At 47.7% G+C, this 27925-nt stretch overlaps 1 protein-coding gene across 1 annotated transcript in view; it reads left to right on the top strand.

The window, feature by feature from the left end:
• The window catches only part of LOC126546105 (uncharacterized), a 153408-nt gene that overhangs the window by 61501 nt on the left and 63982 nt on the right, over positions 1–27925 (top strand). The window contains exon 11 of the mRNA XM_055061665.2: positions 4418–4906. Within this exon, the coding sequence (XP_054917640.1) occupies positions 4418–4906 (489 nt within the window). The remainder of the gene's footprint in view (positions 1–4417; positions 4907–27925) is intronic.

Genomic DNA, 27925 nt, shown 5'->3' on the forward strand with positions numbered 1-27925 from the left:
AAGATAATAAGAAATAGTTATGTTTGTTGCATGTACTGCTATTTCTCATGCTACATTTACAGTTTTTAATTGCTTTTCTGACAGCTTTCATGATTGGCCAATTTTTACACTGCATTAAAGAAGGTGAATAAACGCTAATTATTGCGTGTTTCTTTTTTCTACTTTGTGGCAGCTGCACATTCATGCCGATAAAATAGAAAAAATGCTCCAGTACTTGGATATCTGCGATCCAGAGACTTCCAATATGGCTCGCCTCATAGCCCACAGTGTTGCATTAGAACTTGAAAATCCATTAAATTAAAATCGCTAAATTAAAAAACGCTGCAAAAGTTGGCGAACAACACTGCGAAGCTCTTGTCAGGCCAATTCTTGCATCCCGCAAAATGGCTGCCGCCGCCTTCACCCGAGCCCATGGGCCCGTATAGGTGACTTCCACTCTAGCAGTTCTTACTTTAACCTCCTTGGCCGCAATGGCACCAAAAATGCAGTTCAAGTTATCCTTTAGTTCGAATTATGGGGAGTTGGAATTATTGGGACTTCATTCTGTATGATAAAAACTAGAAAGCGGAACACAGCAGCTTTTTGCAGCCTCTGATGTCAGATTTATGACAAATGTAAAGCTATTTATAAAAACACTGCTGGAATTAATTCAAAAGGGAAGGACTTGAGTAAATATTGTGATCGCTTACTTCAGTGATGTGCTCAAGATTTTGAGTGTTCTGCAGCAAATAAACTGCTCAAAATTTGAAATATGTGGCTGTAGAAATGGTCTTTTTTTCCTCCATTAATTAGCTTCAATTTCAAAATATACTGCTCCCAAACCAAGATTTTTCTTCTCCAAAAGCATCCTCAAGCAGGCTCCTTGGATATGAAAGGTATTGCAAAATGTATCGCTGCACGAACGATAACAACACACACTCTGTCCACAACATTCTTTCCAAGAGCTATTATTGCTTATTCCTTACCAACACTAAGGTGACACAGTCTTGGGAGGGGTGAAACATAAATCAACTCTCCAGCCTATTATATATAGGGTGATAATTTTTAAGTTCTACAAAATTTTAAAAAATAATCTGTTGCAGATATTATAGTTCTAGTCCTTGAGCTAGATCATTCAGAGAGGCAGACATTAGTTTCACTGTTGAAACATTTTTTAAGATTAAAAAATTCACTGATTAACTCAATTACTTTACAGCGCATATTGCAATTTATAAATTGTAGCCATTGAGTTTACAAAGCGTATCCACTTGGGATGAATTTCCAGAATAACGCCAGCTTGGAGATGTGTGCCAATCAACTCTCCGTTAGAATGCACTATTGTTCCACTTCCTTTTTTTTACAAAATGCTCTTTTGTGCATCGAAGCACAAAAGTAACTGGAACGCCCGTGTATTTCATCTCACACTTTGGGAAATAATATCTCGGAACTGGTGTCATCCTGGAGATTCATTTCAAGTGGATACATCTTGCAAAATCACCGGCTACAATTCGTAAATTGTAATATAGGATGTAAAGTAATTAATTAACGAGGTAATTAGTGAAGTTTCGGTTACTATTTAAATATGTGTTTTGATTCCTTGTGCTAGTAATGTCTGCCTCTTTGAATAATCCAGCTCAAGGACAAGAATTATTCTATCTGCGATAGGTGATCTTTAAAAACTCTTGAAAATTAAATGATCACCCTGTACACAGTAGAAAGTCATTCATATGATCCTGTTTTGTACAATTTCTCGCCACCAACCTTTATGATTGAGAAACAAAAAAAATGCCCCAATAGAGTTGCGCTTCTTTTTTACTGGTTAATATGTTCCTGGAATTTACAATCTTTCAGAACTAACGTTCAATACATTGTCAAACTGCGACCGTATGATACATTTTCCATCCACTGGATCCCACATAAACAATAAAAGATGTGAGGCACGCACGATTGAAAGCAGTAGCTACCATGGTGGGGGCCACCACGGTAGCTTCCCCACACATGAAATGCAAAAATGTCAGTGTCAACTTGGTTTCCTCTTCCAGTACCAGCAAATCTCCTCGCGGATTGCCACACGTCGCATTCACAGCTGTCACCAACTAACCCTATTAAGATAAGCATCTTCACCTATCTAATAAGGGTATGGTTTGAGCAATTAGCAATCCATGATAAATAGTTGTTGCGCACGAAGTGAAAGACAGAAGGACTAGGGATTTTACGAACACAAACACAAACTTTCAACTGAATTTTATTTGCAAAATGGGATCTATTATATACATGGGCAATGTATGACGTGCGTAAGAAGGGGTGAACAGCAAAAACCAGGTAACATCAGAATTTTAAACAGGCATGATGAAAATAGAAAAAAAAAATGGAAATAAAAAAATAAAAAAAACAATTCACCTATCTGTTTCACAACGTGTGTGGCATAGTGCCATTGGAAGCATACTGCATACTTTTAATAGGTGATAACCCAAACGCACCACCGTTTCCAGCTGCAGGCGGTGAAGCAGCTGTCATGTTTCACCCTGGTGGAATCCTCTACCGCCATCGCCTACCAGCTCGATTTTGTTTCGATTTCTCATTGCTGTCTTAAAACACTGTGCAATAGGAAAATGACAACTTGCGTCTCTGGTTGCTTGGGCCCTGCCAGCTCGAGACATGCCAACGTCTCATTGTGCAATAATTCCCGCCGAGTGGGTACAAAATTCCCACCTTGAAGAAGCTGCTGACCCTGGCCGAATATGTAGGTGTGGCAACATAAAGCTTGCCTAAGCTGCAATACAACCTCTAGCACTCTCATTTGACGCCATATATATATATATATATATATATATATACATATATATATATATATATATATATATATATATATATATATATATATATATATATATATATATATATAAGGCATCGAATGAACGTGCTAGAGGGCACTGCTTTCTGGTGCGAGTTGTGTGGGTGGGTGCATAATCACTTATTTTTAATTTTTTGTAGGCTTTTATTTCCAGATCTAAAACTTAAGCACACTATTGTACCTTGCCAAAACCACTTCAATGCTTGTTTTAACTGTCTACAACTTCTTAATTTATGTATTGTCAATTAGGAGAGTAACTCCTTGAATGCCATCAACAACAAAATTCCTGGTGGCTTCTAAACTGAACTGTGACAATACAGACTTGGTTTTGTTTGCATAAAATTATTAATGCTTTTTTAAATACTTGGACCATGTTAGCAGAGACATCCTGAATAATTAGCTTTTTTACAGTTGAGTAAACTTGTAGTTGAGTAAGCACTCATGTGTGTACCTTTTTTGCCCTTGTCTCATATAGCACTGTTCCATCAAATAGTAATGTTCATGTTCTTCAGTTTTTTGTTCACCGTTTGCTTCAGGTATACTCTCTGTCTTTGTCCTTGTTATATACTCCAAATTCTATGGGACCTCTGACTACTCTCCCTTAGGGGTGGTGCAAGATGACTGTCCCAACAGAGCTAGCTTAGTTATCTTACCTGAAGCCTCACAGTAAACTGACTTGAGAATTCCTTGCTGGTTCTTAGTTTTTGTGACTGTGCGTGGACCATTTTATTGTCACTCAGAGCTGCAGCGTCCTTTCTAGATGAGCATTAAGCTTCGAAGTTCATATGCATGCAACTTACTTTTGCCTGTTATTGAAGTTCCTCTCAATTTTGAATATTGAGGTTTCCTAAAGATTAATGCCTAAAGATTATTGATTTGCTTGTTACATGTGCAGAGCTTTATGGACTGCAGCCCAAGTCGTCTGTGTATGTGTTGTGGTGGCCCACCAGAGGTTACATTTTCATCCGCTAGGGAAGTAAAGCATTCTTGAGATTGTGTATCACCCTTTTTTGTGGATGCATTGCTTTCTGGGTACCAAACAGTGCCAGTGCACAGGGCCAGGTTGACAAACAGTTTACCGAAGTGAAAACACAAGCGAACTGTGGCTTTTCTTGTTTGCATAGACATTGCTGCTAGCCAGAAAAACTGCACATAATTTGTTGCACATTTCATGTGTAGCCCCTCCTTCTTTCTAGAGAACCAGATTGTTTTTTTTGGGTATTCTGTAAGAATTCACCTAGTGGACTGTCCATTTTGTCCATTGCTGTTTGGCTTGAGCTGTACAACGAAAGAGGAGACTGGCTTGGGGTGCCTGTCTCCTCTTTGCTCGTACAGCTCCAGCTATTCATAGGTGGCCGAATTGGAAAATCGACCACGTGGACAAAATACCTCCCCTGGTTGTTGTCTGGTGATTTGCTTATTAGCTGCTGTTGCAGTGAGTCCTGCACTGGTGTACTGTTATGCAAAAACATGTTTTCTGGGTCCTTGACATTCTACTTATGTTACAGTGCAGCATGTTTTAACAGCTGCTTCTGTTTGTTATGTTTATCACCTTATTTTCATATCTTTACTTTCTTTCAATAGCAGGTAAGCCTAAGCAAGAGCCTTCCCGTACTGTGTGTGACAATGCAAGACAACATGAATGACTGTGGCAGCTCAAGATTGCGCCGTAAGCTTCTTATCCAGAAGAGAAGCAGGTCCTTCAAAAGCCTCTTGTTTTCTTCACGGAAAAAAAGTACCAGGAATATGCGAAAGCGCCTCACTCTAAGCACGTCAAAACAGAGACTGTCAGCACCTGTGCACAACTCGCACTTTGGTCACAATGTCGGCACTGTGGCCACCACAGCCAGTCGTAATAGGCTGTATCATTGTCCAGCAGAGTGCAAGGGGATCATACAAAATGAAGCTTCCGACACTAGCTCTGAAGTTGTGAGAAAGCAGACAGACCAGTGGAGCAGTGGGGGCCATCATAAGGAGACTCACTGTGTGTCAGCTGTTCAAGAAGGGCCACTTAAGACAGATAAGAAATGCCCCACCATCATGACTACCACAAAACATGTTGCTGAATGGGAGGTAAGGAGGCATTTGGTCACTCATAATGTTGATTCTGCTTAGCTCACTTGTATTAAGGAGGCACAGTTAACCACCCCCAGCCCCCCTTTTCTTTTATTGAAGCTTGGTACCTGGCGTGATTGTAGGGTATTATTTTGCTCTTTTCAGAACTGTTCATTTCAATGGAGCTTGTATAAATTAATTCTGTTGCTTTTCCAGTGCATGCTTTTTTATCCATGTTTGAAAAAATTCTTGCAAGAAGTTATTTTGCCTAATTATTATAGAGTGCATTGCTTTCTGGGTACCAAACAGTGCCGGTGCACAGGTCCGGGTTGACAGTTTACCTAAGTGAAAACACAAGCCAACTATGGCTTTTCTTATTCGCATAGACATTGCTGTTTGTTTATTTGTTTGGTTATTTATTTGTTTATTTGTTTGTTTAGTGAGTTAATTAGTTATTTATTACCTAATTGTAGGGTATGTAGTTTCCTTCTGTTAAAGAACCCCGGGTGGTCCAAATTTCCAGAGCCCACACTATGGCATGTATCATAATCAGATCGTGGTTTTGGCACGTAAAATCTCATAATTTATTTATTTTTTTAGTTTCCTTCCTTCTGCTCTCTTCTCTCCCTGTCTTTCCCTCCCTCAGCTTCACCTCTACTGCTGTGTGCCGTGCAGCTGTCAGCAAATGAAGCTAGACAGTTGCAGTGTGTTCAGCAGTAATTTTCTTACTTTTCTTCATGTTATATATATGTATATAACCGCAACCCGATTTCTTGTGTTTCTTGAAAAACTTTTCAGTTATACATTAGAAGAGAAGATCAATCTAATCTTAGGCGGTGATGTCAATATAAATATGCTTTCGTCTTCCCCGCTACGAAAGGATTTTCAATCTCTTATCACAACCTATGGTTTTTCAAACACGATATCTACTGCAATGCGTGTGACTATTGAAGGTGCATCCCTATTAGATGTATTCATTTCAAACATTAATATTGATTCATTAGAGGCCGAAGTTGTGTACACTGATATCAGCGATTATCTGGGTATTATATTAATAGTAAATAGAATTCACTGCGTTGCCGGTAAAATTAAAACAACAGTCATTATTCAGTTCATTACTTCATCAAACCTTGATGCATTTTGCCAAGTTATTACTCATGTAGCTTGGAACAGTGTCTACCGACCAGAAGATAGTGACACGGTATATACTGCTTTTATGAGCACTTTCAAAACTGTTTACCATGAACACTTCCCCATGAAAAAAATGACACGGCCATCTAAAGCATGAAAACCTTGGCTAATACCTGAGCTTCTTGGTATGGTTAAACACAAACACATGCATGTATGCTCGATTTGTGAAATCTAGAGATCCTGTCCTGTTCAGGGAGTTTAAGAAATATAGAAATAATCTCACAAATCAGCTTAGGGCTGCTAAGGATGCTTATTACATGGGAATTTTTAGTGACCCAGCCAATCAAAAAAGTGATGTTCTCTGGCGCAAATTGAATGCTTTGCTAAAGCCCAATTCAATTTCAGCTATTCCGGATGTTTTGTGTCATAACGGGCAGAAACTTTCCAGAAATGCTATACCAAACGCGTTTAATGAAATTAAACCACATTAAAACCACAGTTAAATGATGTTGATGGCCTCAACAACTATACTCAGTTCCTGCCTGTAAACGCATTTAGTAACACTCTGTTTTTTGCCCCAACTAGCCCCTTAGAAGTCTTTTCTTGCTTCAGCGATATAGGTAACAGCCGGTCCCTGGACGCCGATGGCATCGAGATTCACCCCATAATCTATGTGCTTGATATTATATGCCCTGTTCTTACCCATATTTATAACTTAATATTGTTACGGTGAAGGGAAGGAAGAAGTTGAATTGGACTAGAGGAAGACGAAGTCTGGCAGTTGCCTGAACGCCATATACACCAGTTGTAAATATACATTATTTTACACTCGTGGGCCTGCTTTCTTCCTGCAACATTTTGGTGGAGGTGCGGGGTACAATCACGGAACTTCGCAGTGGACGTCATCTACCTGCCGCCACAATGGCAAATCAACCAACACAAGCGACAAAGCCTCAGCAGCCCGTGCCAACGGTCATCCTCACTCATCCGCGGGACCCAGGGACATTTTGTGGCACGGACAACGCCGACGTCGAGGACTGGCTTACGATGTATGAGCGAGTGTGCGACAACAACAGGCGGGATCCAACAATGATGCTAGCAAACATTATATTTTATCTAAGAGGAACTGCGAAGCAATGGTACGACACACACGAAGCTGACCTAACGAGCTGGGATGTTTGCAAAGAAAAAAATGCGAGACCTGTTTGGCAGACCTGTCGGTCGTCAGCTGGCAGCAAAAAAAGAACTTGCGTGCCACGCTCAGACGTCCACAGAATCCTGTGTCGTGTACATACAGGATATGCTGGCCCTCTGTCGCAAGGCTGATAACAACATGATCGAGGCAGACAAGATTGGTCACATACTGAAAGGTATTGCAGACGATGCCTTCAATCTCCTGATGTGTAAGGATTGTGCCACTGTGGATGAAATTATAAAGGAGTGCCGGCGCTTCGAACAAGCGAAGGGCCGCCGCGTCGCTCAAACTTTCAACCAATTGCCCAATACCGCCACCACATCTTCTTGCGAAGACCCGCCGCGGTTTGTTAAGCCCACAGGACCAGAAGATATCACGCGCATCGTTCGCCGTGAGCTTGAGGCCATGGCCCCAGCTCCAGTTCGTTCTGACTGTCGGGAAAGCGTGCCCGCTATCTCCCTTATACAAGCGGTCGTTCGGGAGGAAATAGCAAGTTTGGGCATTCCATCTCTCTGCTCGGTCCGCCATACAAACACCTTCCAGATTTCTCTGGCCGCTCGCTTCCAGGCGCAAAGCTTTCCACCACTTCGTCGCAACCCAGCTGACTGGCGCACAGCGGACGATAAACCCATCTGTTTGAATTGTTCTGGTATTGGACACATGGCCCGTCATTGCCGCAACCACTGGTCGTCGCATCCTCAGTGGTCGTCTCCGAGTCACTACCGCCAAGTACCAGGCAGTCGTACTTTCTAGCCCTATTCGCCGACTAGGAACATCAACGCCGACAGTGCTCCACCTAAATCCAGCTGCTCCCCGTCTCCGCAAGGTCGTAGGTCCTGTTCGCCTCTCCTTCACCGCTCTTCGTCCCCTTCTGCAACCGGTCGCTTCGCTTCGGGAAACTAGGCGGTGCAGCTCCCAGAGGTGAAGCTGCAACTCCGACCCGGCCCACAAATCCTCTGTTGACACTGCCTAGATGTGGAAACCTACTGGACATTGAAGTTGATGGCGTTCCTGTTAGATCTCTCGTTGATACAGGAGCGCAGCTTTCAGTTATGAGCGCTGCTTTCCGCCGAAGGCTTAGAAAGGTCCTGACACCCACCGTACCGGGCACTGTGCGAGTCGCCGATGGGAGTATTTCACCTGTCCTTGGAATGTGCACAGCTCGTGTGACCGTTGGGGGCCATTATAACGTTCTATTTATCGTCCTTGAACACTGTCCGCATGACCTCATTCTCGGCCTCGACTTCCTTTCGAAACACTCTGCCCAAATTGACTGCTCCGCAGGTGTTGTACAGTTGGATCTGCCGCTTCCTGCCGACGCAAAAACTTGTGCTTCACACCGCTTATGTTCTGCTGAGTTTGCAAGGCTGTCTCCACAAGCGGCTACAAATGTCCTCCTGACGCCCTGTCCTCCCGTACCTGATGGTGAGTACGTCCTGTCGCCGCTTACTGACGTGGTTTTGTCGCGCAATATTGCCCTGCCGAGCACCTTAATCCGAATCCGCGAAAACTGCACTCGCGTGCCCATCCTCAATTTTGGATTTTCGTCGCATGTGCTGCCACACGGTATCGCCATAGCGCATATCACTCCTTTGGAAGAATTTGAGGTTTCTTCTTTGACCTCTGAATCCTTCCTCAGTACCAATGGACCTTTGTCACCCACTCGTCCGTACTCGACGCCTGCGGACGATGTTTCTAAGATGATGGCCCCTGACCTTCCTTCCGAGCAAACAGCAACTCTTCATCACCTCCTGTCATCTTATCGGGACATCTTTGATTTGGAGACCGTCTACTTGGCCAGACATCTGTTGTCACGCATCGCATCAACACCGGTGACGCCAGCCCCATTCATAGGCGGCCATATCGTGTCTCCGCAACAGAAAGGGCCATCATACAGAAAGAGGTAGACAGGATGATGGACAAGGATATCATTGAACCTTCCAGTAGCTCGTGGCGCTTCTGCATTGACTACCGTCACCTCAACAGGATAACAAAGAAGGATGTTTATCCCCTGCCTCGCATTGATGACGCTATTGACTGCCTTCACGGATCCCAATACTTTCCATCAATTGACCTCTGCTCCGGCTATTGGCAGATTAGCGTCGATGAGATAGACCGCGAGAAAACTGCCTTCGTCACACCGGACGGTCTGTACCAATTTAAAGTGATGCCCCTTGGATTATGCAATGCGCCAGCTACATTCGAACGCATGATGGACTCTCTCTTGCGCGGCTTGAAGTGGTCTACATGCCTCTGTTACCTCGACGAGGTGATTGTGTTTTCGCCAAACTTTGAGAGCCATCTGCGGCGCCTCACAACCATACTCTCCGTGTTTCGCAGGGCTGGCCTTCAGCTAAACTCCTCCAAGTGCCATTTCGGTTGCTGTGAAATTAACATGCTCGGCCATCTCGTAAACGCCGCCGGAATCCAACCTGATCCACAGAAAGTTCACGTCGTGCGAAATTTTCCTGTACCTTGTTCAACAAACGATGTCCGTAGTTTTCTGGGCTTATGCTCTTATTTCCGGCGATTCGTGAAAAATTTTGCCGACGTCGCTCACCCTCTCACTGACCTTCTTAAGAAAGACGTCTCTTTCTCTTGGGGACCACTGCAGGAGAAAGCCTTCTTTACCCTGATTGAGTGGCTAACAACTTCCCCAATTCTGTCACACTTTGACCCTTCTGCGCCCACTGAAGTATGAACTGACGCGAGTGGTCATGGCATCGGCGCTGTCCTCGCTCAGCATCAACAGGGCCAAGACCATGTCATCGCTTACGCTAGCCGCCGCCTTTCCACGCCCGAGCGAAATTACTCCATTACTGAGAGAGAATGTCTCGCGCTCGTATGGGCGGTCGCGAAATTTCAGCCGTACATTTTCGGTCGGAGCTTCTGCGTCGTAACCGATCATCACGCCCTCTGCTGGCTCTCCTCTTTGAAGGACCCAACTGGACGACTTGCACGTTGGGCATTGCGTCTACAAGAATATATATTTTCTATTATGTATAAGTCAGGGCGCCTGCATAAAGACGCTGACTGCCTGTCCCGCAATCCCATGGATCAACCGGATGATACCGATGCAGACTCGGACATCAGTGTTCTATCCCTCTCCGGCTTCCTTTATATTGGCGACGAGCAGCGCACAGATCCTGTTCTTCGAACACTTATGGAACGCCTAAGCTTCTCGCCCAATGACCCGTCCCTCCGGATGTTCACCTTGCGCGATGGAACTTTATACCGACGTAGCGTTCGTCCTGACGGCCCGGAGCTCCTCCTAGTCGTTCCCAAGCACCTTCGACTCGCCGCGCTCTAGCAACTTCACGACGCTCCTACTGCTGGACATCTGGGCATCACTCGTACATACGACCGCCTGCGACGCCGCTTCTTCTGGCCTGGCATTTATCGCTCTGTGCGCCGTTATGTCACTTCTTGCGACCTGTGTCAGCACCGGAAGACGCCTGCTATGCCTCCCGCTGGTTTGCTGCAACCAATTGATATCCCTACAGAGTCCTTCTTCCGTGTGGGCCTAGACCTCCTTCGCTCCTTTCCAATTTGCTGCAACCAATTGATATCCCTACAGAGTCCTTCTTCCGTGTGGGCCTAGACCTCCTTCGCTCCTTTCCAATTTGCTGCAACCAATTGATATCCCTACAGAGTCCTTCTTCCGTGTGGGCCTAGACCTCCTTCGCTCCTTTCCAATTTCTATCAAAGGAACTAAATGGATTGCTGTAGCAACCGATTATGCCATGAGATATTCCATCGCACGAGCGCTACCAACTAGCTGCGCTACAGATGTCGCCGACTTCTTACTCTACGACGTCATCCTGCACCATGGCGCCCCTCGCCAGTTGCTGACGGATCGCGGCCGCTACTTTCTATCGAAGGTCGTCGATGATCTGCTCCGCTCCTGTTCTACAGAACACCAGATTGCTACCACGTACCACCCTCAAACGAACGGCCTCACCGAGCGACTCAACCGCACGCTAACTGAAATGCTGGCCATGTACGTTTCCGACGATCACTGCGACTGGTACGTCGCTTCACCATACATCACTTTCGCATACAACTCGTCCCGTCACGACACTGCCGGATTTTCACCATTTTACCTGTTGTATGGCTGCGACCCCACCTTGCCCTTTGACACATTGCTACCTTCCGCAGTACAATCACCCAGCACTGGTTACGCTCGCGATGCTATTGACTTAGCCTCCCAGGCCCAAGAAGTCGCCCGTCATCGCCTCACAGTCTCGCAAGCTTCTCAAAAGTGACGCTACGACCTTCGGCACCGAGACTCCCATTTTTCACCTGGTTCCCTTGTCCTTCTCTGGACGCCTTCATGTCGCGTTGGCTTGTCGGAAAAACTACTTTCCTGTTATTCTGGTCCGTACCAGATCTTACGCCAACTGTCCGACGTGACATACAAGATCGCTCCAGTCGCTCAGCCTTCAGTGCCTCCGAACGTCACCAGCGATGTTGTTCACGTCGTCAGGCTCAAGCCCTATGTCCCCCCATTAAGTGAGGCTCTTTAACTTGCACCGGGACGGAGCTACTCCGCTAGGGGGGGGGGGGGGGGGGTGATGTTACGGTGAAGGGAAGGAAGAAGTTGAATTGGACTAGAGGAAGACGAAGTCTGGCTGTTGCCTGAACGCCATATACCTCAGTTGTAAATATACATTATTTTACACTCGTGGGCCTGCTTTCTTCCTGCAACAATATTAACTACAGACATATTTCCTAAACACATGCAGACTTCACGTGTTGTTCCAGTCTTCAAGCATGGTGATAAGGGGGCACTAAACAACTATTGACCCATTTAGATAATTCCAGTGTTTTCGAAAGGTATTGAGAAATTGATGCATATCAGATTGCTATCATTTTTTAATCACCACAATTTGTTTCAAAACTTTCAACATAGGTTTAGGAAGCATCGCTCTACCGAAACAGCCCTCTTGACTCAAAAGGAATAATTATAGGTGCATTCAATCGTGATCAAATGGCATTAGGTCATTTGATTACAATTTGAGTCGATTTTTCCAAGGCATTTGACTTAATTGATCATACCATCCTTCTTAGCAAATTAGAAAACTATGGTGTGCGTGGAACAGTGCAGGCGCTTTTAGAATCCTATCTTTCAAACAGGACACAATTCGTAAATACAAACAATGAAACATCTACAAGGAAGCCGGTCGTTGCTGGTGTGCCACAAGGAAGTATTCTAGGGCCACTCTTATTTTTGATTTACATAAATGATATTGACACGTGTACTTATATTTATCGGGCGACCACGTTTCGCCGCCTAAATCTTATCGCACAGCGCGGGACGCGCCTGCATGTATCCGAAGTTTCTGGAAAGTTATCGATGCTTCTATCCGCTGTATGTTGTCGCCGAACCTTGTGTTATCTGATTTCATCGCATGACGCGAATGGTGTAGAACTTTGTGGAAGGCACGCGGGTCCCAACGATTAGTCTGGAACATTCGATGACTGCTGTATAAAAGCTGACGCGCTGGACCCGCTGATCAGATTTTCGACGATCGCCGACCGTGTTCGCCGCTATCGTTGTGCTTAAGTGTAGCCTGTTTTGTGGGCACAGGTTCGCCCAATAAAAGTTAGTTTTGTCGTTCACAGTATTGCTACTGTGTTCTTTGAAGTCACGACCACGTGACATCTGGTGGAGGTGCTTTTGGGTCCATGTACCGGACGCCCCCGACAAGCCGTGATCCAAGCCCGGACCGTAAAGAGAGCACCAACGTAGTCACGGACCATCGAGTAAGCCGTCGTCTACAACAGCTGCCCCCGGAACACGGATTTCTACCTGAGAAGACCAAGAAGATCATGGCCAAGACAACCCCAATGGCTGCCCCAGCGACCCCCGTTGTCCTGCAACAACCTCGGGACCCACTGACCTTCCATGGAGCAGCAACTGAAGACCTGGAATCCTGGCTGGAGACGTACGAGCGAATCGCGACTTTCAACAACTGGGACTCCGACGACAAGTTGCGGCATGTATACTTCGCCCTAGAAGACGCCGCCAGAACGTGGTTCGAGAACAGGGAGTCGACATTGACAACATGGGACCTGTTCCGTACCGGCTTCCTGCGCACCTTTACAAGCGTCGTGCGCAAGGAAAGGGCCGAAGCTATGCTGGACGCCCGAGTGCAGCTACCTAACGAGAACGTCGCCATATTCACGGAAGAAATGAACCGCATGTTCCGTCACGCCGACCCGGATATGCCCGAAGAGAAGAAAGTCCGCCTTCTCATGCGTGGCGTGAAGGAAGAACTTTTCGGCGCAATGATACGAAGTCCACCGAAGACCGTAGAAGAGTTTCTTCACGAGGCCACCAGCATCGAGAAGACACTCGAAATCCGGAACCGGCAATTCAACCGCCGCACGAACTCTACCAACTACACAGGAATTCAGTCACTGGCCACCGACGACCTGCGCGAGACTATCCGAGCGGTCGTGCGGGAGGAACTACAAAAGCTGTTCCCGTCACCGCAGCCTCAAGTGGCTTCGATTGCCGACGCCGTACGTGAGGAGCTCCAACAACAACTCGGAGTAGCCCCTGAATCGCCGCAGCCTCAGCCGCAAGCGATGACATACGCCGCTGTAGCCCGCCGTCACGTTCCCCCTCCGCGCCCACGGCAGGGCCCAGTGACGACACAGTTCCGTCGTCCACCACCAACCCCGCCGCCAGCACGCCAACCTGTCACCCCACGCGGCATTCCAAGGAAGACTGACGTTTGGCGTGCCCCTGACCATCGCCCGCTTTGCTATCACTGCGGAGAAGCCGGGCACATCTACCGCCGATGCCCATACCGGGAGATGGGACTCCGAGGGTTCGCCGTGAACGCGCCGCGACCACAGATTGGCGAACGACCTCGCGATATCGCCGACTACCTCGCCGCCACTCAGTGGAGCCCTCGACGACCGTCCCGTTCGCCGTCACCAGGTCGTTACCTGTCGCCGCAGCGCCGACCATACACTGGCCCAGCCCGGGGCCGGTCTGCGAGCCCATATCCGGAAAACTAAAAGCAGCAACCGATGGAGGTGCGGTTGCTGTTCGTCGAACTGACGAATATCCTCCGACGCCGACGGAGACGCCGAAAAGACCATCTCCACGACATAATAATGACACGCCGCCGTCCCGACGAAGTCAGAAAGCCAAGACTACACCGACAAAAGACTACGTGACGACGCGACATTCCAGCTTCAGTTTAATGCGACGCCAAGACCTAACTGCAACGCCAGACAAAGAACCACCGACCTCGACGTGCTTCTAGACGGCCACGCAGTTACCGCCTTAGTGGACACAGGGGCCGATTACTCCGTAATGAGTGGACACATCGCCGCCCAGTTGAAGAAGGTTAAGACCGCATGGGAAGACCCTCAAATTCGGACCGCTGGAGGACACCTCATCACGCCGACTGGAATATACACGGCAAAAATAACCATTCATACCCGGACTTACCCTGCCACCTTCGTTATCCTCCAACAGTGTTCACGAGACGTCATTCTCGGTATGGACTTCCTGAACCAACACGGCGCAATCATCGACCTGCAGTCGAAGTCTATAACGCTGTCGGAAGATAAAGCGACACCGCCGGAGAGCCCTCGTAGTCGCCACGCCTTGAGTGTGCTCGAAGATCAAGTGAGCATCCCGCCTCGCTCCAGCATTGTTATTTCGGTCGGCACAGAAACACCCGCTGATGTAGAAGGCGTCATCGAAGGCGACCAACGTCTACTGCTAGACCGTGAAATTTGCGTCGCAAGAGGGATCGCTCGACTGCATGGAGGGAAAACTGAAGTGTTGCTGACAAACTTCAGCCAGGAGTTCAAGCACATCAACAAGGGCACGACGATCGGGTACATTGAGGAAATTCTGGAAACCAGTAATGCGTTTGTCCTCTCGGATTCCGCCGCATCTGCCCCGACGACCATGGTTCCCGAACCAAACTACGACATTAATCCAAGTCTCCCCATGGGCAAGCAGCAACAGCTCAGAAGTCTGCTCCGACGATACAAAGCCTGCTTTTCGACATCATCGAGGATTCGACAAACACCAGTCGCCAAGCATCGCATAATCACCGAGGAGTGCACTCGACCACTCCGCCAGAGCCCTTACCGAGTTTCGCCGCGAGAACGTGAAGCTATAAGAGAACAAGTCGACGAAATGCTGCGCGACGACATCATCCAGCCGTCGAAAAGCCCGTGGGCGTCCCCTGTTGTCCTGGTGAAAAAAAAGGACGGAACCCTACGTTTCTGCGTCGATTATCGTCGTCTGAACAAGATCACGAAGAAGGACGTATACCCCCTCCCACGGATAGACGACGCATTAGATCGGCTCTGCAACGCCAAATACTTCTCGTCGATGGACCTCAAGTCTGGCTATTGGCAAATAGAAGTCGACGAAAGAGATCGCGAAAAGACCGCCTTCATCACCCCGGACGGCCTCTACGAGTTCAAGGTTATGCCATTTGGACTGTGCTCGGCGCCCGCAACGTTCCAACGGGTGATGGACACGGTTTTAGCAGGATTGAAGTGGCAGACTTGTCTCGTTTACTTGGATGACGTCGTTGTCTTCGCCGGCAATTTCGACGATCACCTTAGGCGGCTTGCAACAGTACTAGAGGCCATCATGTCATCAGGACTTACTCTGAAGCCGGAAAAGTGCCACTTCGCTTACCAGGAGCTTCTATTTTTAGGCCACGTCATCAGCAAATCTGGAGTCCGCCCCGACCCGCAGAAGACAGCTGCCATCGCAAAGTTCCCGCAGCCCATCGACAAGAAGGCAGTGCGTAGATTCCTTGGCATGTGTGCCTACTACAGGCGCTGTGTCAAGGACTTTTCACGCATCGCGGAGCCGCTAACCCATCTAACCAAATGTGATGTCGAGTTCAAGTGGGAAACGCCGCAGGCCGACGCATTTCAAGAACTCAAACGACGCATGCAGTCGCCGCCCGTACTTGCGCACTTCGACGAGCACGCCGATACCGAAATTCACACTGACGCCAGTAGCCTAGGCCTCGGTGCCGTCCTAGTCCAGAGAAAAGATGGACATGAACACGTGATTGCTTACGCTAGCCGGTCGTTGTCAAAAGCGGAAGGCAATTATTCTACAACCGAAAAGGAATGCCTCACCATCGTTTGGGCTACAGCGAAATTTCGCCCTTACCTATATGGCAGGCCATTCAAAGTGGTCAGCGACCATCACGCGTTGTGTTGGCTAGCTAAATTAAAGGACCCTTCAGGACGGCTGGCACGGTGGAGCCTCAGACTACAAGAATATGACATCACTGTAACATACAAGTCCGGACGAAAACACTCAGATGCCGATTGCCTATCACGCGCCCCCATTGACCCGCCGCCGCAAGATGACGAGGATGACGACGCCTTCCTTGGCATAATAAGCGCGGAAGATTTCGCCGAACAACAACGAGGCGACCCGGAGCTAAAAGCCTGTTACGTTTCGCCTACAACGCGCGGTAATGCCGGCGCGGATGCAACGGACGCCGGGGCTTTGTTCAAAGCGGCGGACATTTTGGCCCGTCCGACGCCGCCGCAACGCCTACCCGCCAAGCGTGCCCAGGCGTGTTTCAGTGCCACGTGTCTTCGTGTGTGCGTGTGTGTGTGTGCCCTCGCTTGTCAAAGCGCGGCAGCCGGGGAGCGGAGTTCCCCGAATGAGGAGCCTGGAGGTCTCTCGGCCCGACAGTTCGCGCCGTCGTGGGCTCCTGCTGCGCCGTCCCGTGACCTTCATCCCGTGACCTTCCCTCCTTCCCTTTTGGACCGCGACGCCGGGAGTATAAGAGCGGCTGCCCCCGGACGCCAAGAGAGAGGCTCCGATTTGTACTGTTGAGTTACGTGCTCTCCCGTCTCTCCACTCCGGTCGACCTGACCGGCCGCTCTTTTGCTATGTTAGAATAAACCAGTTGTTCTGTTACCAGTCTTCTCATGCTTTGCCGGGACCTTCGGATGCTTCCAGTGCCCCAGGCCGCCAGGCCAACGCTACCCTTGGGGCTTGCGACCCATTGGCAATAACGGGCGTCAGCACCGAGACCCCAACAACTCGTGCCAGCGGTACGATTCCAACATCCGGTTGCCAGCGGTGGGATCGCGACAACGGAGGCCAGCAGCGAAGAGATGCGGTTGACTGTATGCTGAGCAGCACAACGACCATCCGGGAGCAGTGCAACGAGCCCTGTGTGATGACTGGTTGCCTGCAGCGGAACGACTGCGCTGAAGTCTTGGCTGCGAGGTTTGGTGAGTGCGGGACTTTCTTCTTCTGAGTTTTGCCAGGCTTTTGTTAGTGTTAGAAACAGAGCTGGTAATTGTGGTTGTCGTTGCTACCGGGTTAGTTTGCGGCAAGACAATAGTAGGCAGTAGAGAAAGCAGCATTCAGAGCAGCCATGGATTTGAAGTCGTTGCGCAAACCGATATTACTGGAGCTTGCAAAAGAGTTGGGTCTGGATGTCTCAGACAAACTCAGAAAACCAGAACTGCTAAGGGCTATTCTTGAGTTAGAAGCTGAAGATGACGAGCTGTCGGATTGCCTTGAGACCATTGAGGAGCGGGCAAAAAGACATGAGCGCGAACTTATAGAGCAGAAAGAAAAAGAAGAGCGCGAACACGCTTTGGAATTGAAGCGTCTCGAGATAGAGATGGAACGCGCTCGTAATGGAAGTCAGGCACACGGTGCAGGAGAACGAGTATTGTTCAAAATGACTGACCTGATGCGGCCGTTTAAGCTTGGAGAGGACATTGGTTTGTTCCTGGTTAACTTTGAGCGAACGTGCGAGAAGCAGGGGTTCTCTCGGGAAACGTGGCCACAGCGCTTGCTCACTTTGCTACCCGGCGAGGCGGCCGACGTAGTCGCTCGCTTGGAGAGAGAGGAGGCAGAGGATTTCGACAAAGTGAAATCGAGTCTGCTAAAAAAGTACCGGCTGTCAGCGGAGGCGTTCCGTCGGAAGTTTCGGGAAAATGAGAAAGGCAAAAGTGAGTCATATACAGAGTTTGCCTACAGGCTTATGTCAAACATGCAGGAGTGGCTCAAAGAAGAGAAAGCGTTTGGTGACCACGAGAAAGTTCTGCAGTGTTTCGGGCTAGAACAGTTTTATAGTCGGTTACCTGAGAACGTGCGGTACTGGGTCTTGGATAGGCCAGACGTTAGTACGGTGGCTAGAGCCGCTGAGTTAGCCGAGGAGTTTGTGACGCGTCGGGCTCGTGGAGCTAAGGACGGTCAAAAGGGTGAATTTGGCTCCAAGTTTGAGAGGCCAAAGTTCACGCCCATGAGAGCAAAGGGGGATACACGTAGTGCGGATGCGAGTGAAAGCAGTCCGACCGAACGTAAGGAGACGGCGGCAACCGAAGCCGAACGCAGAAAGCGGTTCGAGGCGAGGCAAGCGCGCCTGTGTTATACGTGCCAGAAGCCGGGTCACTTTTCGGCGCAGTGCCCAGAAACAAAACCAAAAGTCGTGTTTTTTTCATTAGGCAGCACTGACGTGAACATGAAGCTTCTCGAGCCTTACATGCGAGACCTCCTCGTGAACGGGAAAGAGTGCCGAGTGCTTCGCGATACCGCAGCTACGATGGATGTCGTTCACCCCTCTTACGTAGAACCCGATATGTTCACGGGCGAGTGCGCATGGATCAAGCAAGCAGTGGAAGCTCATAGCGTGTGTCTGCCGGTAGCAAAAGTGCTTATTGAAGGACCTTTCGGAGCACTTGAGACGGAGGCCGCAGTGTCATCTATGCTGCCCCCCCAGTACCCGTACTTATTTTCAAACAGGTCCGATCACCTCCTGCGCGAGAAGGGGCTTTTGTTTGGTGAGGCTAGCGTTCAGGCCTTAACCAGATCGAAGGTTCGGGAGCTCGCTGCAAAGGCGGTAGTTGCGGGCCCGACGTTGTTGAACGATGAGAAAGGGTCAGAGGTGCAGCAAGCTGGTAGTCAGAGCACGCCCGAACGGGATAAAATTGAGCCTGTAGCGTTAAAGGCACCAGATACTGGAGAGGAAATTCCCGATGCGGGAAAGTTAGAAGAGCTTCCGGTCGAGCTTCCGGGACTAGGCTCAGTGACGAACAGGAAAGACACCGATCAAGTCATTAGTGACTTAATAAGTAAAGCATCGCTGTCGCCTGAGCAGAAAACCGAACTACACCAGCTCTTACAAGAGTTTCAAGGTCTGTTCTCTGAGAGGCCTGGTAGGACTTCTGTCCTTACTCATGACATAGAACTTACCTCCCCAGAGCCAGTACGATCCAAGGCGTACCGGGTGTCACCCCGCCAGAGCGATATTATGGAGGCTGAGGTAAAGAAAATGCTACAGCTCGGTGTTATTGAAGCGGGTGAGAGTGATTATACCTCCCCTTTGATTTTAGTTGAGGTACCGGGCAAGGAACCTCGTCCTTGCGTCGACTACCGCAGGCTTAATTCCATCACTAAGGATCAAATTTATCCGATCCCTAACATCGAGGAGCGCCTTGAGAGAGTGAGTAGCGCTCAGTTTGTTTCCACCCTAGATCTTGTCAGGGGTTATTGGCAGGTTCCACTTACAGAAGAGGCTAGTAGGTATGCGGCGTTCATTTCACCAATGGGGACATTCCGTCCTAAAGTTTTGAGTTTTGGTTTGAAGAACGCGCCATACTGCTTTTCAAGCCTCATGGATAAAGTGTTGCGGGGACAGCAAGAATTCGCTTTACCGTATCTAGACGACGTAGCGATATTCTCCGCATCCTGGCCTGAGCATATGGCGCACTTGCGGGCAGTGCTAACCCGCCTGCGCGATGCGGGCTTGACAGTCAAGGCTCCCAAGTGCCAGTTAGCACAGGCCGAGGTTGTCTACCTCGGACACGTGATTGGTCGGGGTCGTCGCCGCCCCTCTGAAATAAAAGTGGCCGCTGTGCGAGACTTCCCGCAACCGCGCACGAAGACCGATATTCGGTCGTTCTTAGGTGTCGCCGGCTACTATCAGAGGTACATCCCCAGGTACTCTGATATCGCGGCTCCCTTGACGGATGCTCTAAGAAAGACAGAGCCGCAAACAGTCGTCTGGGAGGAGACGAAGGAAAGGGCTTTTAGCGCCCTAAAGAGCGCCCTAACAAGCCAGCCGGTGCTACGATCGCCCGACTACACAAAAGGGTTCGTTGTTCAGTGTGATGCTAGTGAGCGAGGCATGGGCGTTGTACTGTGCCAACGGGAAAATGGAGAAGTAGAACACCCCGTCCTGTATGCTAGTCGTAAGCTGACGAGTCGTGAGCAGGCGTATAGCGCCACCGAGAAAGAGTGTGCGTGTATCGTGTGGGCCGTTCAGAAATTGTCATGTTACCTAGCCGGCTCGAGGTTTATCATTGAAACGGATCACTGCCCTCTCCAATGGCTGCAGACCATCTCTCCCAAAAATGGCCGCCTCCTGCGCTGGAGCCTCGCTTTGCAACAATATTCCTTTGAGGTGCGTTACAAAAAGGGGAGTCTCAACGGTAACGCCGATGGCTTAAGTCGAAGCCCCTAACGTGGGAATCAGCCTCAAAATTGCTTGTTACTGATGTTTTTCTTCCTGAGGCAGGATTTTTTTTTAACTTATTGCTTTTGTGTAGTGTTTCAAAGTGATGATGTGCTTTCTAGTGCAATTTTCCGATTTGTGGACGCGTTCTGAGTGCTGCTAAACTACTGTAAGGAACTAGGCAGCAGTAAAAAAGGGGAAAGAGCCTGGCAGGGCTTAGTGAGGGTTGTGCCGTGCTTGCTGACTGAGCGGTTGACTTTTGGCGTGGTTCTAACGCTTGCCGGAAACGAGAACAAAAATGTCAACTCTCCCGAAGTCACTTTGCAGTGTCCTGTGTGCACCTGAACGTGAGAACGAGGCCTTCTCTGTGCGCTGCGCTCAAGGAACGCCCAAGGACGCCCAACTTCGGTTATGAGCATCATCGAGCGACATCCCTCCGGACAGCGGATGCAGTCCCCTGACCTTCGGGATCTCCTTCCCCCGGCGGGGCGGTCTGTTACGTTTCGCCTACAACGCGCGGTAATGCCGGCGCGGATGCAACGGACGCCGGGGCTTTGTTCAAAGCGGCGGACATTTTGGCCCGTCCGACGCCGCCGCAACGCCTACCCGCCAAGCGTGCCCAGGCGTGTTTCAGTGCCACGTGTCTTCGTGTGTGCGTGTGTGTGTGTGCCCTCGCTTGTCAAAGCGCGGCAGCCGGGGAGCGGAGTTCCCCGAATGAGGAGCCTGGAGGTCTCTCGGCCCGACAGTTCGCGCCGTCGTGGGCTCCTGCTGCGCCGTCCCGTGACCTTCATCCCGTGACCTTCCCTCCTTCCCTTTTGGACCGCGACGCCGGGAGTATAAGAGCGGCTGCCCCCGGACGCCAAGAGAGAGGCTCCGATTTGTACTGTTGAGTTACGTGCTCTCCCGTCTCTCCACTCCGGTCGACCTGACCGGCCGCTCTTTTGCTATGTTAGAATAAACCAGTTGTTCTGTTACCAGTCTTCTCATGCTTTGCCGGGACCTTCGGATGCTTCCAGTGCCCCAGGCCGCCAGGCCAACGCTACCCTTGGGGCTTGCGACCCATTGGCAATAACGGGCGTCAGCACCGAGACCCCAACAACTCGTGCCAGCGGTACGATTCCAACAAGCCCTAGTCGAGTATTTGGAAGGGCACGCCGACGTTGTCCCTAGGGCATTTAAGCGTGGATTATCTTCGTTCACGCTTCAAAACAACCTACTTGTGAAGAAGAACTTCTCACCAGTCCGCGCCAACTACCTTCTTGTTGTTCCGTCGGCGCTGCGTCCAGAAGTACTGCACGCCCTACATGACGATCCGACCGCTGGGCACCTCGGTTTCTCCCGAACGCTATCGAGGATACAAGAAAAGTATTACTGGCCGCACCTAACCGCCGATGTCGCCCGTTACGTCAAGACATGCCGAGACTGTCAGCGACGCAAGACACCACCGACAAGGCCAGCGGGATTACTACAGCCGATCAAGCCTCCTCACCGACCTTTTCAGCAGATCGGGATGGACTTGTTGGGACCGTTTCCAACATCAACTTCCGGAAATAAGTGGATCGTCGTGGCGACGGACTATCTCACCCGCTTCGCTGAAACTAAAGCTCTACCGAAAGGCAGCGCAGCCGAAGTGGCGAAATTTTTCGTCGAGAACATCCTGCTGCGACATGGTGCTCCAGAAGTCCTCATCACCGACAGAGGAACGGCTTTTACAGCAGAGCTCACGCAAGCCATTCTGCAATACAGCCAGACAAGTCACAGGAGGACAATTGCCTACCATCCGCAGACGAATGGTCTCACGGAGCGCCTGAACAAGACCCTCGCCGACATGCTAGCAATGTATGTCGACGTCGAGCACAAGACGTGGGATGCGGTCCTGCCGTACGTAACATTCGCTTATAACACGGCGGTACAAGAAACAACACAGATCACGCCATTTAAGCTGGTTTACGGCAGGAACCCGACGACGACGCTCGACGCTATGCTGCCGCACGTCACTGACGAGGAAAATCTTGACGTCGCTTCCTATCTCCAGCGCGCCGAAGAAGCTCGACAGCTCGCCCGCTTACGGATCAAGAACCAGCAGCGTACCGACAGCCGACAGTACAACCTGCGACGACGCTTCGTCGAGTACCAGCCCGGCGACCGTGTTTGGGTATGGACCCCGATACGCCGACGAGGATTAAGTGAGAAGCTACTGCGACGCTATTTCGGACCGTACAAGGTTATCCGACGTATTGGCGCACTGGACTATGAGGTCGTGCCAGACGGCATTTCGCATTCACAGCGACGCCGCGCACGATCTGAAGTGGTCCACGTGGTGCGCCTTAAACCCTTTTACGGACGCTGACGAACTTCCTTATTTTGTTGTCTTCTTTGCTACGAGTGCTTTTCCTTATTACTTTCGTTTGTTTGCAGCATCGGGTCGATGCTTTTTAAGAGGGGGGTATTGACACGTGTACTTATATTTATCGGGCGACCACGTTTCGCCGCCTAAATCTTATCGCACAGCGCGGGACGCGCCTTCATGTATCTGAAGTTTCTGGAAAGTTATCGATGCTTCTATCCGCTGTATGTTGTCGCCGAACCTTGTGTTATCTGATTTCATCGCGTGACGCGAATGGTGTAGACCTTTGTGGAAGGCACGCGGGTCCCAACGATTAGTCTGGAACATTCGATGACTGCTGTATAAAAGCTGGCGCGCTGGACCCGCTGATCAGATTTTCGACGATCGCCGACCGTGTTCGCCGCTATCGTTGTGCTTAAGTGTAGCCTGTTTTGTGGGCACAGGTTCGCCCAATAAAAGTTAGTTTTGTCGTTCACAGTATTGCTACTGTGGTCTTTGAAGTCACGACCACGTGACAATATTGTACACTGCACAGACAATGCAACATTCGTCTGTTATGCTGATAACACGACAGTTTTTATTACAGGGAACTTGGAAACAGAGATAGAAGCGATGGCTAACAAAACGCTGTCTAACCTAGATGCCTGGGCCGTGGTGAATTCTCTAAAAATAAACCCTTCAAAAACAAAAGGTATATTGTACAAGCCTGAAGGAAAAACGCTGACAAAGAAGTTGAATTTATTTTTGGGCTCTCAGCAGTTAGAGTTGGTGGATTCTGTTAAAACCCTTCGAATACATTTTTCAAAGCACCTTGCATGGAATGTACATGTTGAAAACCTCCATTCAAAGATGTCATCTGCCATTGGTGTCCTTGCACGTATGCGATGTATTCTTCCTACAAAGGTGAAGATTATGATCTACAATGCGTTAGTGTCCTCTATGTTGCAGTACTGCAGCGTAGTGTGGTGTATTACTGGCGTAACAAATTTGCGCAAGCTGTATTTGCTGCAGAAAAGAGCCATACGACATATTGCTGCTGTACATTATGCTTCTTCTACAAAACTTCTTTTTACAAAGTACGAAATTCTTCCAGTGTTCTGTTTATATAATTATAGGCTGATGTTGTGTTATAAAGCTTTTGTTAAGTATGGTACAAATACCATAATTAATCTTGCTTAGTTAAAAGCAAACACAAGTGCTCGTTCAATCAGGCGTAAAGAAATGTGGACTGTACCCACCCCTAGAACTTCTTATGATGAACAATCTTTGTCCTATAAGCTACCTTCCCTTCTGAACCTATTAAACTATGGAGATTTCGACCCTTCGTGTAATCAAAATTCTCTCATTAAACGTTTCGCTGAGTCCATTTGTTTTCAGGAATATGTAGTACATCCTTTCGAATTTTTTTCCCCTCTACTTGTCGATCGCTGTTTTTCATGATCATGCCATTTCAAGCCTATGCAATTGGGTTGTATTGTTCTTGCGCTTTGTTAAAAAATTTTTTTTTGCTCGATGTTATATAATATTCGTTGATTTATTTGAACTGTTTGTGCATGACTTATCGTCATCCTGCTGTTTTGCCAACTGTAAAGGGTTCGGGACCTCGTCAAGCTGCTCAAGCTTTTAGTCCTGTACTCCTCCTATTCCAAGGCAAATAAAGTTGATTGATATATATATACAGGGTCTCCCTTCTAACTTTAGCCAGAATTTAAATATATGTGAATGCCATGTATTTGGACAGAACCAAGTTAATTTTGTTTGCCGCCGCTTGGAGCTACTGAAATTATTTTTTTCATTCAACCTAATTAGATAATTAGTCTTAATTAAAAAATCAATTTCTCAAATATTATAAATAGATGAAAATTGTCAATGAGAAACTTGTAGAGCAACATGAAAAACTCATGATACAGCTTTCTGCTGCTTGATATGGGTTACATAAAAGTTTTTTCGAGCGTGAAAGGAGCCCGCGAATACACACAAAATTGCCACACGACTGGCCGCTCAAGCACTTTGCATGTATTTGCGGGCTTCTTTCATGCTTGGAAAACACTTTTATATAGCATGTATTGAGCAGCAGAGAGCTGTATCGGGAGTTTTTCATGTTGCTGTACAGTTTTCTCATTGACACTTTTAGTCTAATTATAATATTCAGGAAGTTGATTAATTAAGACTAATTATGTCATTAGGCAGAATGCAGAAAATAATCTGAGTATCTCAAAGTTACGGCAAACAGCATTACCTTGATTTTGTTTTCTAAGTGGCATTTGCATATCTTCAAATATTGATGCATGATACTTGGGAAACTGTATAACTGTCAGCCTTGATGCCTCTGAGGCTATGACCAAGCCTCTGGGGTATTGAGCCATAAGAGAATGTTAGTGGCAGTAAAATCAGTCAGGCAATTAACTTGTTAATTAGTTCATGCCAATATTTCTTGCAGTCATAGAAATGAAATTTAAAACATTGCCTACAGCATACTTTTAAGTGTTTTCACTCCTCAGATGAGGTTAGTGTCCTTTTGCAACTCTATGGCGGTAGCAATAGCAGGAAAGCACCACTTTTCTGCAGAAAGCATTTGGAAAATTAAAAATAGCGGCTGTCATAGAGAAGTGGCAGCATACATGATTACCAGCTTCTTTACCGAACACAGCATGCCGCATATTTAAAATATAGGTTAAATTTTCATGAACCAAATGAAATTCTCTCATATTAACTCAAGCAGCCATGGATCATATTTTGTTCACAATGGACAAAAAGAAAAATGCAAGTCATTGCACAAATTGTTACATACAGAATAATATATTAAAGTAAGCAATGGGCTACCTCTGTTTCAATGGCAGAAATAAGAGAGTTCGCTTGGCAAACCACATCAAGGGGTATCAGAGGCAAGGATGCATGACTGGATTGGTGCAAGTATTCATTGGCCCCCATCAGTATGCACAGCAGCTTGACTGTTCAATGGGACCATGTTTTGATTAATCATAGCTCGCGCCATATATTGCACACTTCAGCATCACTAGTGGCCACACTTCTCTGCCCTGGAAAGTCAAAGTCTGAACTAATTGAAAGTTTTTAGTTCAGTGGTTCTAAAATGCATTAAGAACATGCTGCACCAGTAACAATTTTGAGATTTGTTTGAGTTATTTGTAGTCTGTGAGAGGTCAAGAATACAGCAAAAACTTGCTTCCTCATAAGGAACATACAGATATGCACCAGTGAATCACTTTATCCTAATCTCCCTGTCATTCCTTATACTTTGTATCCATGCCGGGGGGCCTTCCCCTTGCTACAACACTTCCTTGTAATGAAACCCTTCAACCTGCAGGGGTAGCTTTTTGTTTGTCAAGAGTAAGTGACGCCCACTGTGAAGCGATCAACCTGGCCATTCAGGTTTATGGTGCAGCTTCTTGGTGGCCTGCTCCTATACACTGGGATAAGGGGGTTTTTGCAAAGAAGTGTTTTGTGCAGGAAGTCAGGCAAAGCGCTCTCACAATCACTTTTCAAGCTATCCATTTGTACTGCGAGCTGTCATGCTCCCCACACACACCTACTTTGACTGTTCACATGTGCTGTCTGTGACAGATTATGCTCATTGTTGCTGAAGAAGTGAGATTCTTCCAGTTCATGCCAGTGGCACGAAGAGTGCAGGCATATCAGTGGCAGGGATATCATGTTTTCTGGGAGGAGTCTTTCCTGCATTCTTGACTGTCGTACCAGATCTGAATCATCACTAGTACTCTGTATGTACCAGGTGACTCATGGAAAGCATCTGGATTCATAAGAATAGGCTAGTGTGGATCCATGTGTTAAGTAAAAATAAATGTATTGCTAGTGGAAAGGAACAGTCAACCTAACTCTTGTAAAGAATGCCCCCTCTAATGCCTGACTTTCCCTCAAGGTACAATTTACAAGTTCTGCAACTTTACATGTTCTGTCACAAATGAAAAAACAGGCTGTATTATATACATACTATGTTATTGTAGACATTTATTATCATTATCTGCCAAGAAAAGCATTGGTGTTCCGTGTAGTTTTGTACAGCACTGCCAAATGAAAGATTTCTTGTAAAGTACATTGAACACCAATACATTTAGCTGCAAGTTTGCAGATATATATTTCAAAACTTGTGTTAGTCTCAAAATTCCTGCTAAGTTGACATCCCTCAAGCACTGACCAGCTTCAATTCCACAGTTGCAGTTTGTGCTGTGCTGCTGAGAGAAATTTGGTTAATGAGTTCATTGGCAATTTTCACAATTTCTAACTGTTGGTCAGAAAAAGGTGATATTTTTGTCTTGAATTCTTATTTTTTATGTGGAGACTTGTTGCTGAAACATTCCATGTACTACTATACACAGTCCTCTGCTGGTTACAGTGTAATAGCATGCAGTTCTGTGCAAAGCTAAAAGAAACTGCGCATGCGTGCTTCTGCTAATGTGTTTGTAATTTATTTTCCTCCAGAATTGTTTTTGTTAGGGGTGTGTGAATTTTTGAAAATTTCATCTTTAATATTGATATTCAATTCGAGAACTAGGTTTTCGAAAATTTTTGAATATTCCATTGGATAGGAATATTTGAAACAAATCTATTATATTGATGGTTGTGCACTAGCAAAGATGGTTTTTAGCGTTTATTTCTATCTAATCTAAGAAAGTGTGTCTCATGTTGTGCTGAGTTTTGGAATAATTTCGTATTGCTGGCGAAGTTTCGCCTGTAACACATGCTTATTCACTGGATGTATAGGCTCTACAGGAAACCCAACCTCTCAGTAGCGAGGGGCTTGCGCTTGCAAACAGTGAGGGTGCAATTTCTTGCAAGTTCCATCCCCAGTCCTGAGCTTATTGCATGAAAGCAAATGCTATGAGTGACGG

This window comes from Dermacentor andersoni, chromosome 1 (genome assembly GCF_023375885.2).
Source record: "Dermacentor andersoni chromosome 1, qqDerAnde1_hic_scaffold, whole genome shotgun sequence".
NCBI lineage: Eukaryota > Metazoa > Arthropoda > Arachnida > Ixodida > Ixodidae > Dermacentor > Dermacentor andersoni.